Below are 19,170 nucleotides of genomic sequence, written 5' to 3' on the forward strand. Positions count from 1 at the left end.
AACATGAACTCTGACTTGTCGGCCTGAATATATACGACGCCACTGTCTTGGCTGGATTTACAAGTATTAAAAATATGGCAGGGCTTCGTGAAAGTGGAGAAAGAGAGAAAATAAAAAAGGCGCATTCAGTTGTAATTACACCCTTTATTCCTCGACAAATATGTGATAATGACAATGAGGTGGGGGCGTTTTGCTACTGGGCAGTGCGAAACGGCGAGTGTGGACGTATTATAATTTTTTCAGACGCTATACACCTATAAATGATAGAAATGTTATGCTGCTTGAATGTAAAGATACTGTGGCTTATGGTCCGGCTATCACCAGATGTTTGTGGGAAGTGATAAGACTACTGATCATATAAAAAAAAACAAAAAAAAAAACGTATGTGTAGTCCTAAGGGGAGGACAGATTTAAGGTGGTGAATTGTGATTTCAACGGATTGAGGAGTATATTTGACCATAAGGGTTGGTACAGTCATATCGTAAGCACTTGCATAATATATCAGTGCAGGGGTTCAACTGGATCTTCGATGGTGAAAAAACAGGATGGGCAATATGGCTGTAACAAAATAGATATACCTCAGCTCCATTAAGCAGATCCTCTTGTATTCTTTGTTGTACTATCGACTCTGATGTTTATTACAGTACACCAACCTATATCGATGACGTGTTTCCCACCCTTTCGTTCACAGGGACGCTATTGATTTTCTCATAGTGCCGGACACCTGTGCTTTACAACACTTGTTTGAGAGGGTCTTGGAGGGATGCAGCGCCTTCCGAAAACATTGACTGGAAGACTTGAACGTCATATAATTGCCTAGAACTGAGAATAATCGAGACACTTGGCCAGTGTGAGTGTAGGCATATAATAATTTTTGAGGGTGCTCTACACGTATAAACTGATAACTGCACTGCTTGTCTGAAATATGTATATGTCGTAGTATCAAGTTACTGTGGTGAGTGTTCCGATACGCCTAAAGAAAAAGACTATGTCCAGTCGTAAGGGAGGTATAGATTTGACGTGGAAAATTGTGATTTCAGCACATCCATAGCTGTAAGGGGGATGAAAGATTTTACGTGGAAAACTATGATACTGATATTTCCTGGCCACAGCTATCAGGAGCCATTATTTCTGATACTTCGCTCTCTGTCAGATGTCCCCAGATTGGCACTATGATCGTAATATTTAATTGTAATTACACTGATAAAAATGTGACTGGTTTCCTGTGACGATTCTGACTGGCGTGAGGGTGTGTGGCAGAGATAGCTGGCGACTGGAACAAATTGATATTTCCAGCTTAACTCTGGAGCCATCACTGAGCCCCAGGCGGGGAATGGGGCTGCAGTTGACCTAACTGTATTGTCCTCTGGTCGGATGAATAGTGAACTAATACTCGATATTTTTTAGGCAGCCTTTGTGATCACGTGTGTTGCGAGTATCCTACATCTACATCTACATCTACATCCATACTCCGCAAGCCACCTGACGGTGTGTGGCGGAGGGTACCTTGAGTACCGCTATCGGTTCTCCCTTCTATTCTAGTCTCGTATTGTTCGTGGAAAGAAGGATTGTCGGTATACCTCCGTGTGGGCTCTAATCTCTCTGATTTTATCCTCATGGTCTCTTCGCGAGATATACGTAGGAGGGAGCAATATACTGCTTGACTCTTCGGTGAAGGTATGTTCTCGAAACTTCAACAAAAGCCCGTACCGAGCTACTGAGCGTCTCTCCTGCAGAGTCTTCCACTGGAGTTTATCTGTCATCTCCGTAACGCTTTCGCGATTACTAAATGATCTGTAACGAAGCGCGCTGCTCTCCGTTGGATCTTCTCTCTCTTCTATCAACCCTATCTGGTACGGATCCCACACTGCTGAGCAGTATTCAAGCAGCGGGCGAACAAGCGTACTGTAACCTACTTCCTTTGTTTTCGGATTGCATTTCCTTAGGATACTTCCAATGAATCTCAGTCTGGCATCTGCTTTACCGACGATCAACTTTATATGATCATTCCATTTTAAATCACTCCTAATGCGTACTCCCAGATAATTTATGGCATTAACTGCTTCCAGTTGCTGACCTCCTATATTGTAGCTAAATGATAAGGGATCTTTCTTTCCATGAATTCGCAGCACATTACACTTGTCTACATTGAGATTAAATTGCCATTCCCTGCACCATGCGTCAATTCGCTGCAGTTCCTTCTGCATTTCAGTACAATTTTCCATTGTTAAAACCTCTCGATATACCACAGCATCATCCGCAAAAAGCCTCAGTGAACTTCCGATGTCATCCACAAAGTCATTTATGTATATTGTGAACAGCAACGGTCCTACGACACTCCCCTACGGCACACCTGAAATCACTCTTACTTCGCAAGACTTCTCTCCATTGAGAATGACATGCTGCGTTCTGTTATCTAGGAACTCTTCAATCCAATCACACAATTGGTCTGATAGTCCATATGCTCTTACTTTGTTCATTAAACGACTGTGGGGAACTGTATCGAACGCCTTGCGGAAGTCAAGAAACACGGCATCTACCTATGAACCCGTGTCTATGGCCCTCTGAGTTTCGTGGATGAATAGCGCGAGCTGGGTTTCACACGACCGTCTTTTTCGAAACCCATGCTGATTCCTACAGAGTAGATTTCTAGTCTCCAGAAAAGTCATTATACTCGAACATAACACGTGTTCCAAAATTCTACAACAGATCGACGTTAGAGATATAGGTCTATAGTTCGGCACATCTGTTCAACGTCCCTTCTTGAAAACGGAGATGACCTGTGCCCTTTTCCAATCCTTTGGAACGCTACGCTCTTCTAAAGACCTACGGTACACCGCTGCAAGAAGGGGGGCAAGTTCCTTCGCGTACTCTGTGTAAAAATCGAACTGGTATCCCATCAGGTCCAGCGGCCTTTCCTCTTTTGAGCGATTTTAATTGTTTCTCTATCCCTCTGTCGTCTATTTCGATATCTACCATTTTGTCATCTGTGCGACAATCTAGAGAAGGAACTACAGTGCAGTTTTCCACTGTGAAACAGCTTTCGAAAAAGACATTTAGTATTTCGGCCTTTAGTCTGTCATCCTCTGTTTCAGTACCATTTTGGTCACAGAGTGTCTGGAGATTTTGTTTTGATCCACCTACCGCTTTGACATAAGACCAAAATTTCTTAGGATTTTCTGCCAAGTCAGTACATAGAACTTTACTTTCGAATCCATTGAACGCCTTTCTCTGCCTCGTGATGACTGGGTGTTGTGTGACGTCCTTAGGTTAGTTAGGTTTAAGTAGTTATAAGTTCTAGGGGACTGATGACCATAGATGTTAAGTCCCATAGTGCTCAGAGCCATTTGAGCCATTGAACGCCTCTCGGATAGCCCTCCTCACACTACATTTCGCTTCGCGTAATTTTTGTTTGTCTGCAAGGCTTTGGCTATGTTTATGTTTGCTGTGAAGTTCCCTTTGCTTCCGCAGCAGTTTTCTAACTCGGTTGTTGTACCACGGTGGCTCTTTTCCATCTCTTACGATCTTGCTTGGCACATACTCATCTAACGCGTATTGTACGATGGTTTTGAACTTTGTCCACTGATCCTCAACACTATCTGTACTTGAGACAAAACTTTTGCGTTGAGCCGTCAGGTACTCTGAAATCTGCTTTTTGTCACTTTTGCTAAACAGAAAAATCTTCCTACCTTTTCTAATATTTCTATTTGCGGCTGAAATCATCGATGCAGTAACCGCTTTATGATCGCTGATTCCCTGTTCTGCGTTAACTGTTTCAAATAGTTCGCGTCTGTTTGTCACCAGAAGGTCTAATATGTTATCGCCACGAGTCGGTTCTCTGTTTAACTGCACAAGGTAGTTTTCAGATAAAGCACTTAAAAAAGTTTTACTGGATTCTTTGTCCCTGCCACCCGTTATGAACGTTTGAGGATCCCAGTCTATATCCGGTAAATTAAAATCTCCACCCAGAACTATAACATGGTGGGAAATCTACTTGAAATATTTTCCAAATTATCCTTCAGGTGCTCAGCCACAACAGCTGCTGAGCCAGGGGGCCTATAGATACATCCAATTACCATGTCTGAGCCTGCTTTAACCGTGACCTTCACCCAAATTATTTCACATTTCGGATCTCCGTCAATTTCCTTCGATACTATTGCATTTCTTATCGCTATAAACACGCCTCCCCCTTCACTGTCCAGCCTGTCTCTGCGGTATACATTCCAATCTGGGTTTAGGATTTCATTACTGTTTACGTCTGGTTTCAGGCAACTTTCTGTCCCTAGTACTAGGTGGGCATTGTGACCGTTTATTAATGAGAGCAGTTCTGGGACCTTTCTATAGACGCTCCTGCAGTTTACTATTAGCATATTAATATTGTTATTCCCTGTTGCATTTTGCCTACTCCTAACTTGTCGCGTCTCAGGAGGAGTCATGTCGGGCCTAGGGAGGGAATTCTCTAACCTAAAAAACCCACATGTGCACTCTGTGGAAATTTGAGAAGATTCAATATCGCGAGTGTTGCCACTGGACATTTTGACAACATCTAAATTCCCACCACTATGGTCATCCTTGACATCTTCCATGGCCAGGTGGTCCGCCCCATCGGGCCGAGTATGGCTGCAAACAGGGTGATGGGGGGGAGGGGGTCACTGAGACGCACATTCCATGGCAGCAACTAGCAGTGCACAACTGTGGGCCAGGGGCGTTGCACTTGGACATTGGGACATGAGTGCATGGGATGTGTGACTGTTTCAATGATCTATGGCATCTAGCCATGACAATTACTACTACTATGGAATGGATCGTGGTTTAAGTGTATCATGTTTAGTGCTTCTCAATGCATTACAGTGGACTCTCTCTTGCTGTGGAGTTCATTGTTGCCTCTGTCCTTCTCTCCTTCCAAATGGAGAGAACCAATTTAGGATATCTATAGCGCTTGAAAAACCCAATTGCAATGTCAGATGCCTGACTGTTTACTTTATTGTTTGCCATATTTGTACTGTGATCACACACACCAATCCTACTCCTCCACAGCTTGTTTAAGGACATAACGTGCAACTGAGGTGAAATTTGAAATTTTCAGCTACGACCTATGTAACGGACTTCCCACGAAATGATCTGATGGTCCCAGTGTCCACCAATAGGAGGCAGGGGGAAAAGTCTGGAAGGGGGAAGAGCAGGATTTGGAAACTGGGCAGTCGCGAGATTGAATCCTGCCAAACGTGTCAGTCCTAGTATTCACCAATAGGGTGCAAGGGAAAACTTACTGCACACAAAGGGCATCAATTTAATTAAGTAGTCAATCAATTTGGTAGAGTGAGGTAATCTTTCCAAGACATCCGTAGCTGAGGGTTTACCAGGTGTCCACTATTTTGTTCAGGACAAATGTGCTTTTAGTGTGGTACACAACAGACGCTACCTGCTTCTTCTTGAATGTTTTTGTTCCATCTGTCACAGGTTTCTATAGCAGTGGAAGAACAAAGGGATGTCCAGCTACCAATGCCAGGTCTGCATGAGTTGCGAGGGGGGCAGGGGAGGGGGATGGAAGGGAGGAGGGTTTGGTAGGGGGGGGGGACAACTTGGTCTCTGTGTGTTTGCATACAATAGTTTACAAAAACAGGAAGCAACCACTTGAGGGAGAGAGAGAGAGAGAGAGAGAGAGAGAGAGAGGGAGAAAGATATAGACAGGGAGAGCATGCGTTTCAACAAAAATTACTCAGGTATCGATAGCAAAGAGTTGCCGCCACTTGATGTCTTGTTCGGGAATTAGAGTGACTTCCAGTCTGTGTGCCACACAAACCGGCTGGTGGTGTTGCAGCCAACAGCGGTTGTGGGGCCTGAGGGGGCTTAGCACTCTCTCTTGGACACTGGCGCATGGTGCAGCCCAGTGAAGTGGTCAGGTTATGGGTAAACAATGCCCTGTGGTCAATATGAACGATTTTTAACAGTATAATTACGTTCAATGAATTATGTTGGCGTCGATTTCATGATGGTATTCCTTGCATGAGTGGAATGAAAAAACACCGCTATTGTTTAAATATTCATACTGCCTTGTCAACCTCAAATGTTTAAATAAACAGTATTCTGTACACTTCAGTCAGTTTCCTGACAGATTCCTTAAATAGATAATTTAACTATATTTTAAACACTGTTTTGTATCCCTTAAATTGATTAGATAAACATTATTCCACTCATTTCCTTTCTACCAGAAATTGTTTAAACATTATTCCATTCACTGCAATCGATTTCCTCCAAATTCTATAAAAAACAAAAAAAACCCTATATTTCATGCACTGCCTTGTACAAAAACAGATAATTAAAATAAACAATATTCCACATAATCCCTTGTCTAACAGAAATTTTTTGAACAACATTCCATACAATGCAGTTGTATTTCCACCAAATAGCCAGTCAAATGACTCTTTTTCCCACCGATTGCCAGATGGGGAGGGGAGAGATTAATTAATAGATCAAGTTAATTAATTAGTCATCAGATTAATGTAATGGGGGCTTTTCGAATAACTCAGGTCTGAAAGTGTGCTTTTATTGACCGTGGGAAGGAAGGGTTGGAGGTTTCCAGAGGGGTGGGGAGATGGGGGTTTCTCTGAAGGACTGATTATCCCAGCAGATCATAAATCAATTAGCTTAACAATATGTTAAGGGTAAGGGCTCATAAAACAATCATGTTTGCTCTTTAATGTGCGCAACCTGCACTAACAAAATGGCCCATACCCCACTTTGTCCACCTACTTCTCCCTTGGGACACCTGAGGCAGTAAAGGCACCTTTGGCCGCTTGTGGCGAAACAAGTTACGTGACTCTGTTGAGACCCACACAGTACCCCTTTTGGTTGTAATATTTATGACACATCTGTATCAGTGGACATGGGCATGTAGAGTGGCTTTTAAAGAAAAACGTCGCATTGTAGCTCATCGTCTCCTCTCTGTTCCAGGTCTGAATTGCTACTGAAATGTATAACATGCAAGTGACTAAATTGATAACTTAGTATCTTATTCCGTTCAGCCAAGTGATTGTTATTTGATAAGCAAATTAGGTCTTTTACGTCTAATGTATGGTATATATTATTCGAATCGCCTTGTCTAGGAGATGCCCATGGAAGGTGGTAAAATGGATTGTCTCTTTGTGTATTCCCCTTAGAAGGTGGTAAAAATGGACAGCCACCTTACAGCAGTCTGCTAATGAGAGAACAGTTTGGTAATACCGTCACTGTAGAATGTTTCACATTGTTGATGGAGCACAGCCTCACTTTTGCTTGCGCCAAATCACCACTATCAAAGTGAAGTCCTCGAAGATATTCTTTAAGTTTTGGAAACAGATGAAAATCGGATGGGCCAACTCAGGACTGTGTGGAGGATGATCGATGACAGTGAACCCAAGGCATCAGATTGTTTCAAATGTCGCAGTGCTCATTTGTGGTCTGGCACTGTCATGCTTAAGGATAGGGTGCTCCAAGTGTGGACAAACTCTTCGAATTCGAAACTCGATTACAGCACACTGTTTCCCACGCACATACGTAATTACCTTACACACCGCTATTCTACACACTACAATATGAAGAGCTCTAATGGCAGAGGGCTGTAAATTGCGCCAGCGAAGTGGGGAAGTCGACCGACTAATATGCATGACATGTAACACCTCAGTCAATATCGAGAACGGAATAAAAAATTCGGGGCATTCCTTTTCAGCAAGCCCTCATAGATGAAATAAGCTGAGATCGTTACTCAACGGGTGATACATACAAGTAAAGAAAGCGAAACCAAAACTTAGTAACCTAACTATACATCCCAAAAATACATCAAGTACAAAATGTCAGAAATAAAGGAAATAGGCTCCATACATTTTCAAGTGCAAAATCATGAAATCTTTCATTGTATATGCTATCATGTACGAATACACATAAATATATGTCAGTTGACACGTAATGAGCCATACTACTGACAACTTTCATATTAAAAATTTGTGTCGTAAAACTATGTAAATCATTTGCGGTAGACAATAATTATCAAATATAGTTCTTGGGAAATAGTCATTGTGAATCACATAGTCTGCTTCACCAAGGACTTAGCAACCAGATGATTTACACTTCTGATACTGTACGTCATAAGAAGGGTAATATACAGGACTTGTTACATGTACTGTAACACTGTAAATACCTCATGTTTTACATCCAATACCGGTGCTGGAATCTGAAATTAATGATATGTATACAGGCAGTTTTCTTAATCGAGAAAGGCATTTTAGTAACATTCTAACTTTTGTAGAAGTTATGATGAAGGTTAGTAGTGTGGCGTCGAAGAAACGGAAGGAATGTAGTGAAAGAAAATGGTTCAAAGATGAGTTAAATGGAAACATCAGTGTAAAGCATCCTTGAGTAGGAAAATATAATTGCCACATACACTTTTAACTGGCTTGATTGATTATGACACTCTGAATGATGTAATTAGCTTCGAAATTACTACGTCACTTGTGAAATGCAGGCAGTAGTACTCAGACATAATAAGAAAATTGAGAGTTGACAAGAAACAAATCCATCCACAGGATGGTAATAGTTTCTTTCCGTTCTATGACAAGGTAATTAATCTCATCGACATTGTATTTTCTCCAGGAGATATAACGTTATTAGAGAATAATTTAAAATATAATTTGTGTTGTGAATTATATGCAAAATGGCTAAAGTGGATGACAGCTCATACAAAAATCGCTGTTGATCAATTAGTAGGATCAAAAGCCCACAAGGTTACAATATTGAGTAAGGTAATAAAATTTCTTACGAATATGTGTAAAGTAATAGGAAAGAAGAAAACATGTGTACTACAAATACGTTACAAATAAAATAAGTTAAAGAGGAAAACTCGTCGATAATGATGATAAAGCTGATACAGGAAATTCCCTTGTAGTAAACTCATGTCTGTTAAGAATAGTACTGAGAAATCAACGCAATTCTTGAAGGATAAAACCGATTGCTGGTGTCCAACAACGAAAGCGAGCACATATAGCGCCCTATAATATGGCATTAGTTATCAAGATGACTGTCGCTGCACATAGAAAGCTTTCTGGTTTTAATTCTGCCACTTGCACGTTATGTGCCCGCTCCCTAATCAGCTATATCCGCCGTTGAATAACAGGATAATTTACTGTACACACATCGACACCTACTGGGCTTAAAAATGGCTTCTAAGTCCGAAACTGGCCAATTGTGCAAGGTATACAGAAATGATTGCCTGTCAAAAACAGCAGAGGTGCAAAACTGCAAAATGTCTTTTAACAAATGTACGGCTGTGATACCCCACGTGTAGCAAACAACTCGTATACTGTCTTTTATCCGTTGTCTTCCCGTTTTCAGTTCCATTAATTGTTCCATGTATTCTTCTTTAGTGACAATATGCGTCTTATCCTTTTCCAATAACAGCTACTACACAGGGTGTTTCATGAGGCATGTTACACACTTATAGAGCTTGTAGAGCGAACTTAATAGATCAAGTTTTACACAAGGTCTCATAGCTCCTCACGTATACATTTTAGAGCTCATGTTTACTGGACTTTTTTCCTTGTTTTGGAGGATACTAGCACCTCTGTAAGCTGCCTGTCCTATAGTCTTAGCAACAACAGCACCAGTACATGTATTCCACCGTCAGAGGTATCACAACGGTTTTGACTTACAACTTTCGACTCGTTCTTTTACGGTACAGGGACCCTTATCTCAAATTGATGCATTTATTCTTCACCATCATCCTAGTAAGTTTGTAACATTATCATTGGATCACCTTGTATACACATATATTTACAGGCACCGGCGCCTATAACTTTGATGCTCTGTAGCATCATTGGATGACGTTTCCGGACAAGGGTTTCTGTGTAAAACTTGACCTACTAAGTCCTCTGTACAACTTCTAGAATCGTGTAACATGAATTGTGGAACACCCTATGTAATTATTTTAAAAATAAAGTGGTCTTACCATTTTAAAATTCTACGAGAATTTATGTAGTCCAGCTTCATCTTTATCTTCATCCATATTCTGTAAACCACAGTGAAATAACCAGCAGAGCGTTACCAGTTAATAACACTTTTTGCCGTTCCATTGATGTGTGGGGCGTGGGATGAAGGACAATTTAAATGGCTCAACTCGCTCTCTCAATACCTACGGGAACAATATGTAGGGGGATATAGTACAATCGTAGAGTCATCATATAAAGCTGGTTCTTGAAACTTTGTAAGCAGGCTTTCGCGGAAGAGTTTATGTCAGTTGTCAAGAGCCTGCCAAAGTTTTTTCTTCAGCATCTGTGTAGGCGAAACTAAGCTGTGACCATTCGTCCTGCCCTTCTCTGTAGCGTCTAATATCCCCTTATAGTCTTATTTAGCAATGTCCCACACATTTGAGTATTATTCTAGGATGGGTCACACGAGTCATTTGTAAGCCATTTCATTTTTAGATTGATTGCGCTTCCCTAGTTTTCTACCAGTAAACCGAAGTCTGCCATCTATCCTACAAAGTGCTACAGCCAGGTATTTGTATCAGTTGTCTGATTCGAGCTGTGACTTACTGCCATTATATTTATAGAAAACTACTTCTTTTTCGATTTGTGAAGTGAGCAGTTCGACATTTCTGAACATTTAACACAAGTGGCCAATCTTTGCGCTACTTTGAAATCTTGTCGAAGTCGACTGAATATTTGTACAGCTTCTTACAGGCAGTGCTTCATTACAGACAGCTGCATCGTCTGCGAAAAGCCTGAGGTCACTATTAATATTGTCCACAAGACCATTAATATCCAACATGAACAGCAAGGATTCTAAGACATTTCCCTGGGTCACACAAGAAATTACTTCTACGGGGTGATTTGACGATGATGTTACAAACTTTCAAGATGATGGATAGGGTAGAGTTATCAATTTGAGGTAGGAAACCCTGGTACGGAAACAGTCGATACGAAACTTATCATTCTGATACCTCTGACAGTGGACCTCTTCTATTGCAAGCTCTTTGCCATCCACATTTTGAGAGGCGGTAGTATGGACTAAAACAAGGAAAAGTGTCCAGTAAGCATGGACTCCAAACTGTGTACCTTAAGAGCTGTGAGCACTTGTCATCTTTGCTATTGTGAAACATATCTCTTCTACTGAACAAATGCTCATAGCTCCTACGGTATGCCTTTTATAGCCCATATATATTGAATTTTTTTTCCTAGTTTTCTTTCATTTTACCTCCTGACAAAGTATCTAAAGCAAAGAGCTTACACTAGAAATGGTACACTGTCAGAAGTACCACACGATTTTCGTTTATAACTATCGAGTCTGCCCGCATCTCGTGGTCGTGCGGTAGCGTTCTCGCTTCCCACACCCGGGTTCCCGGATTCGATTCCCGGCGGGGCCAGGGATTTTCTCTGCCTCGTGATGGCTGGGTGTTGTGTGTTGTCCTTAGGTTAGTTAGGTTTAAGTAGTTCTAAGTTCTAGGGGACTGATGACCATAGATGTTAAGTCCCATAGTGCTCAGAGCCATTTGAACCATTTTTGAACTATCGAGTCTGTCGTTTAGAGACCAGGGTCCGTTCCCTCAGATTGATGTATGTACCCTTCTCTATAATACCTGAAAATTTGTAACGTCATCACACAATCACTCTGTACATCTGCTCATGACTCTCCATTCTAGATAACTTGCTGCGTCCTTCCTACCAAAAGATCCTCCATCCAGTCACAAATTTCGCTCCATACCTCATATGATCAGTCTTTTGAAGCATAGATGTGGTACTGAGTGAAATGATTTTTGGAAAGAGAAAGAGTGCATCTATCTGACTGACTTGATCAAGGCTTTCAGCATGTCATGTGAGAAAAGTAGAAGTTGGGTTCACAGGGTCTATGTTTTCGGAATCTATTCCGGCTAATATGCACGAAGTCATTCTGTTCAAAGTGCTTCAAGGTGCTTCTGACGCCATGGGGTGATGGGACAGCAAAGTGTGGCAGCTGCGGAGAGGGCTGAGCCGTGTCGCAAGGCCCCAGCCGACGTTTCCCAGGCGGAGCTGGGCGCGGCGCAGCTGTCGCTGCCCCGTGTGGCGACGTGCTGGCCGCCAGCGGACGTCACGATCGCCGGAATTCCGCATTCGTCGCCCCGTCTCCCGAAGAGGACCAGACGGTGGCTGCCCGTATAAAACGCTCGGCTGGACACCGAGTCGCCACCAGTCTCCAAGTGTCCGCTGCCAGCAGCAAGCCGAGCACCGCAGGAGTAGCGAGCGACATGGGCCGCACGACGAGGGTAAGCTGCGCACCAAATACCAGTCTTGCAATTACAAAAACACTTCATACCTCCTGTTTTCAGCGCATTTACTCTGGTGATAAATATTCTCTCCCTCAGTTCGCAATTCTTCCCTTGTTTTCCTCCACTGACATAAAATCTCTCGTTATATAAACGGTAGTCATTTCGAATAACTCCGTCCCTATCCTTCTCTCGTTATGGGATGCTAAAAGGCGAACAGGCGAACAGGACGGATCCCAGGTTTTAGAATTCTATTAACAGCCAACCATAGTATGGATAGAGGTTACACCTGACAATCGGACTAAACTATTAATTGGATCGTTTTACCGACCCCCCGACTCAGAAGATATAGTTGCTGAACAGTTCAAAGAAAACTTGACTCTCATACAATTATAGTCGGTGGTGACTTTAATCTACCCTCGATATGCTGGAAAAATTATACGTTTAAAGCCGGCAGCAGGCATAAAACGTCATCCGAATTTGTACTGAATGATTTCTCAGAAAACTATTTTGAACAATTAGTTCATGAGCCCACTCGAAGCGTAAATGGTTGCGAAAGCGTACTTGACCTTTTAGCAACAAATAATCCTGGACAAATAGTGAGTATTGTGACGAATGCAGGGATTGGCGACCACAAGGCAGTTGCTGCTAAGCTGAATACTGTAACATCTACAACCATCAAAAAGAAACGCAAAGTATATCTATTTAAAAAAGCTGATAAAAATGCTCTTAACGCCTTTTTAAGAGACAGTCTTCACTCCTTCCGATCTAATCATGTAAGTGGAATGTGGAATGTTTTCAGAGAGATAGGATCGACAGCAATTGAGATACACATACCACATACATTAATAACTGATGGTACTGATCCCCTGTGGTACACAAAACGGGTCAGATGCAACGAAAAAAGCATGCCAAATTTAAAAGAACGCAAAATCCCCAAGATTGGCAAAGTTTTACAGAAGTTCGAAATATGGCTCGTACTTCAATGCTAGATGCTTTTAATAATTTCCACAACGAAATTCTGTCTCTAAATCGGGCAGAAAACCCAAAGAGCTTCTGGTCATACATAAAGCACACGAGTGGCAAGACACAATCAATACGTTCACTGCGCGATAACAACGGTGAAGTCACTGATGACAAAGATACCAAAGCAGAGTTATTAAACACGGTTTTCCGAAACTCCATCACCAAAGAAGACGAAGTAAATATATCTGAATTCCAATCAAGAACAACTGCCAAGATGAGAAACATAGAAGTAGATATCCTCGGAGTAACGAAGCAGCTTAAATCACTTAATAAAGGCAAGGCCTCCGGTCCAGATTGTATAGCAGTCAGGTTCCTCTAAGAGTATGCTGATAAAATAGCTCCATATTTAGCAATTATATACAACCACTCACTCACAGAAAGATCCGTACCTAAAGACTGGAAAATTGCTCAAGTCACACCAATACCCAAAAAGGGAAGTACGAGTAATCCGCTGAATTACAGACCTATATCACTAACGTCGATTTGCAGTAGGGTTTTGGAACATATACTGTATTCGAACATTATGAAGTACCTCGAAGAAAACGATTTATTGACACAACAAATAGTCAGCACGGTTTCAGAAAGTATCGTTCTTGTGAAGCACAACTAGCTCTTTATGCTCATGAAGTAATAAGTTCTATCGACAGGGGATGTCAAATTAATTCCATATTTCTAGATTTCCAGAAGGCTTTCGACACCTTTCCTCACAAGCGTCTTCCAACCAAACTGCGTGCCTACGGAGTATCGCCTCAGTTGTGCGACTGGATTCGTGATTTCCTGTCAGAAAGGTCACAGTTCGTAGCAATAGACGGAAAGTCAACGAGTAAAACAGAAGTAACATCCGGAGTTCCCCAAGGAAGTGTTACAGGCCCTCTATTGTTCCTGACCTATATTAACGACGTAGGAGACAATCTGAGTAGCCGTCTTATATTGTTTGCAGATGATGCTGTCATTTACCGTCTTGTAACGTCATCAGATGATCAAAACGACTTGCAAAATGATTTAGATAAGATATTTGTATGGTGCAAAAAGTGGCAATTGACCCTGATTAGGGAAAAGTATGAAGTTATTCACATGAGTACTAAAAGAAATCAGCTAAATTTCGGTTACCGATAAGTCACACAAATCTGAAGGCTGTAAATTCAACTAAATACTTAGGGATTACAATTACAAATAAGTTAAATTGGAACGATGACATATATAATATTGTGGGTAGAGCAAACCAAAGACTGCGATTCATTGGCAGAACACTTAGAAGGTGCAACAGGTCTACTAAAGAGACTGCTTACACCACGCTTGTCCGCCCTATTCTGGAGTATTACTGTGCGCTGTGGGATCCGCATCAGGTGGAACTGACGAATGACATCGAAAAAGTACCAAGAAGGGCAGCTCGTTTCGTATCATCGCGAAATAGGGGAGATAGTGTCACTGTCGTGATACGTGAATTGGAGTGGCAATCATTAAAACAAAGGCGTTTTTCGTTGCGACGGGATCTTCTCATGAAATTTCAATCACCAGTTTTCTCCTCCGATTGCGAAAACATTCTGTTGACACCCACCTACATAGGGAGAAATGATCATCACGATAAAATAAAAGAAATCAGGTCTCCCACAGAAAAATTTAGGTGCTCGTTTTTCCCGCGTGCCGTGGAACGGTAGAGAGACAGCTTGAAGGTGGTTCATTGAACCCTCTGCCAGGCATTTTATTGTGAATAGCAAGAGTAATCACGTAGATGTAGATGGCAACACAGTTTTCTGCAGTCTCCGACAGCGATCTTTAGATGACAAATAATTCAGGGATGTACGTTCGGATCTCGATGCCCGGCGGGAGCAGTGTTTCAGCAATCGACTACTTTGCCATCATCAGGTGCATTGATGTACAGAGATACAGTCGCATATCTGTCAATTATTTTGTAATCTTTATTTTTCTACACGGAGAATTTACTTCGCACCACTTTTAGCTGTTCTCTGTCCTACCCCATTAGCGCATGAGCGGCAGAAAAATGACTACATAAACAGTCTAACCCTTCACGTTTACATGACCATTAGGCGAAACAGACTATCGAACAGATAATACTGTTGCGTGGTCTATCTCTATTATCGATTCTCTCTAAATCTACCCAACGTTCGAGTTCAGTTGTCTGAGCTTCTCTGTTTCCCTTCATTGAGAAAGTCACTTCAGTCAAACGTTGGGGTTGCGTCTTAAAATTATCACAGGTTTCTTTCTAAATCTTCTGCAGCACTTCGTCTCTAAATACCTTAATATATTTTGCTCTTCTTTCATTTCATCAATTTATTGTCATATGTTTAGTGCGACCGCCATCCAGCACTGCATAGATTTATACGAGTAGTAATGATGACACGCCATTAGTCCTTTATTTGTGCAGCATCTATCCGTTTCTGTTCTGTGTAAATTATGCGAAAGGTTCTGAATTAAGGGAAAACAAGCAGTGGACTCTACAACTAGCTGTATCTGGAGATAATATAACAAAATAGTCACAGTACTCTGGCAGATCTTTGAAACTTATTTCCTCTGCTTACAGCTAATTACATCTACAAGCAGTATCCAAGTTGACGTAGGTTCATTTCACGTCGTTGGCTATAAGGAAATAATGTTATAGCTATTGCTATTGCTGTAGGTAGAGGCACAGAGGTGCAGCTGTGTCCATTGGTTTGTGCTGTCTTCTGCTTGATTAAAGCGTAATCACCGAATCAAGAACTTACAATCGTAGTCATAGTAATTATTCATGGATTTCACGTCATATAGATATCACTCCCCCAACTTAGAATTGTGTAACTGTGTACACTTGACAGCAAAAAAGTGGGACTCTGTTGAATGCAGGCAACATAACGTAGCTGTATTGCAGTTTCTCTAATCGTTGAAACCCCTTTGGGATGCAGTCGTCTGACTATACACAGTGGTTACCACAAGAGAACACTGCACATTATGTCAGTCAGTCCAGATATAAAGTAATACCGTCATACAACAAATATTAGAAAACACGTTATTACATATGAGACAACCACTAACGCTTGTAAATTAAACTACATTATAATAAGAGACACTGGAGAAGTCTTATCACACTCATTAAATGACATGACAAGTTGTTATTTATTATCCGAATTTGAACCCAATGTTGACCAAAGAAAGCTTGGGTGCCTGATCGAGACTAGAATATGCATAAAGAGACGTAAAATACTGAAGTGTTCACCAGCACCAGTTTACATAGCCAAATGTCTGAGCCTGGAAAGAAACGACGATACCTTTACAACTACAATAGGAAGCCCATGAAGCTTATATTGCCCTTGAGAAGTAACCACGAAAGGTATGTAATAAAGTGCAAAGCACAACTGCGAAATGCCATGAGGTAAAGTTGTTTTGCTGGATGGGGGTAGGACCCGGTACCAATACGAATTCTTAAATAATCATAATTAGATGTTGGACATTAAATATGTTCACCAATAGCATGACATTGGAGCCTTAAACGACGATACAAATGATTTTTACCTTGCAGGGTTCTAATCCTGGCACAATCCGCTATTGTCTTATAGTTACTAACAGACGTGAAATATTTATTGTCTCTTCACTAGTAACGAGATGTGCACATGTTCAACTAGTTACTAGAGGTAACGCAACGAATAGTTCTGTGCCGCCTGGGACTCCAACCTCCAACTATCACATTCTCTTTCACTATCAGTTACGATACCACTGTTCGGAGAGACCGGGAGGAGTTTAGTATCGTGAGGAAACAAGGAAATGATGGGACAATATCATCTCGAAGAGTTCAGATCCATAGAAAAATGGGAATCGGAGCTCAAATTCCAGTCCAGTGCCAATATTTTCAAAATCTCAATGTCACTTAAAATAAGGAACGAAGGTTTCAAGATCTTTCATGGCAATTGGTCCGTGAACTAAAATAACGTTACTAGTGTGAGAAAACTTACTAAATACAGACTTCCTGCAAGCAGCGGCTTCCAACTCTGACAGCCGAAACTAATCCAACTCTGTTCCAGTCAGTAACGAATGGACATGTTTAATGTTAATTTGGAACCACAGCATAGTCTTGCGTTCTTTACTCGGCGGTACTGCTGGTGAAGAGGGTATGTATATGGCTGTTAAAGAGAAGAGAAGTTGAAGCAATTCTGTGAATGCTTTACAAAACACTTAACTGTGAATTACAGAGTAATCGTGTACCATTGCCATGTAAATGAAATGTCTGAGCAGAACTTAATTTCCGTCGTGCAGCACTTATTGTTTCAGAGTCATTGTGTACACTTTCTAAGTGCTCAAAATGTGAATTATATACTACTATACACAATTATTTGGCAAGGTTGCCACCAAACTGTTTACTTTTACAATCCCCTTGCTTATCTTGCAAGAATACATATTTTCTTACGTCGGGATCTAATCCAGAGGTCTTATAGTTGAAATATTTTGTGGTAGCTACAGTTGCCATGAGTGTATTTTTTAACTGAATATTTGAATGAAACATCAAAAGAAGATGTGCCTGCTTATGTTATAGCAAAGTAGCTCTAGCTGCTTTAGTATATACTACAGACTTGCATAGGGTAGATGAAATGTTTGATCCTTCAAAGGGTGAGCGTGACTTTGTGCCCTGGGCCCATACTGGCCGTAGCTTGCGAGCTACCGGTCAGCCACGTTGGACGGTTGATGGGATGGCCGACCAGCTACAGCCGGTGCTGAGGCGAGACTGAAGCGAATGAGCCAGCAGTGGCGGGTCAGCAGCGGCTGCAGGGTATGGCTCGGCCTCTGCCACTCCTTTTGACATAAGTGTGTTTATGTCCTCTCCTCGCATCAGTGTAAGAGCGGCAAGCAGAAATACACATCAGGCCGTCTGCTGCAATTGCTCACTGGGAGAGATAAACTCGAGATACATCGTCGCTCTTGTTGAAGAAGGCGGATGTTCCATCAGAGAAACTGGCAGAAGGTATAGCGTGCCTCATACCACTGCAACGAGATGGTGGAGGAACTACCTTGAAAGAGGCACTATCAATAGACCTCCTGGCTCAGGCAGGAAGAGAGTGAGCTCATAGCAGAAGGACAGGGAACTAGTGACTAACAGCAGAGAAAATCCATTTCTGTATGCGAAGAAGTTGCGGCCGAAGTCCAATTTCCCTGGCTCCAGTGACACAATTCGCCGAAGGCAGAGGGACACTGGACTGCACGCACGATGAGCCGCTGTGTAACAAGAACGCGGCGAAGACAATGCTTTACACCTGCTGGCGTTTGCGGAGGTCCTTACGGGTGCGTCGTGGGAAAACGTCATTTTCACTGACGAGGAAATGTTTTCCACCAGTAACGACGGTCCAAGGGCAGCGAGGAACTCGTCATCGACGCGAGTGTGTAAGCATGTCGAGAAGAAGTGGGCGTTTATCTGTTTCCTGCTGGGGATGGATTCCTGCGAGAGGAACAGGAGCTCTTCACAGGACAGAAGAAACTCTCGAGAGAGTGCCATGTGCCCACATATTGGAAAATGTGATGCTTCTGTCAGTGCGAATGCTGTGCGGAGAAGGGAACTTCACATTGCAAGAGGACCATTCTCCCATTCACACGTCTGCATTCGTTCACCAGCAGCTCTCCACGATTGGCGTCAACGTCATGGACTGGATACCGCGGGCGGCTAATAAGAACCCTGCGGAAAACATGGGGCTGAGGTCGCCAGAACATTAACAGAGAACGGGCCACGAAACCAACCAAGTACAGCTGACGCTCATTGAGACTGCGTTCTTGAAGTCAAGGAGCAAGTTGCTTCTTCAGGCTGTTATGTCCAATGGCTTATAGATTCTATGCCAAGGCGCATGCCAGAAGTGCAAAAAGTCGGATTTTGGATAAAGTATCAGAATCCTTACAAC

At 42.1% G+C, this 19,170-nt stretch overlaps 1 protein-coding gene across 1 annotated transcript in view; it reads left to right on the forward strand.

The window, feature by feature from the left end:
• Positions 1-12,164: 12,164 nt before the first annotated feature.
• Positions 12,165-19,170, forward strand: part of LOC126204159 (uncharacterized) — a 36,703-nt gene continuing 29,697 nt past the window's right edge. The window contains exon 1 of the mRNA XM_049938567.1: positions 12,165-12,271. Within this exon, the coding sequence (XP_049794524.1) occupies positions 12,254-12,271 (18 nt within the window). The 5' untranslated portion in view covers positions 12,165-12,253. The remainder of the gene's footprint in view (positions 12,272-19,170) is intronic.

The sequence above is a fragment of the Schistocerca nitens genome, chromosome 9, assembly GCF_023898315.1.
Source record: "Schistocerca nitens isolate TAMUIC-IGC-003100 chromosome 9, iqSchNite1.1, whole genome shotgun sequence".
In the NCBI taxonomy this organism is placed as follows: Eukaryota; Metazoa; Arthropoda; class Insecta; order Orthoptera; family Acrididae; genus Schistocerca; species Schistocerca nitens.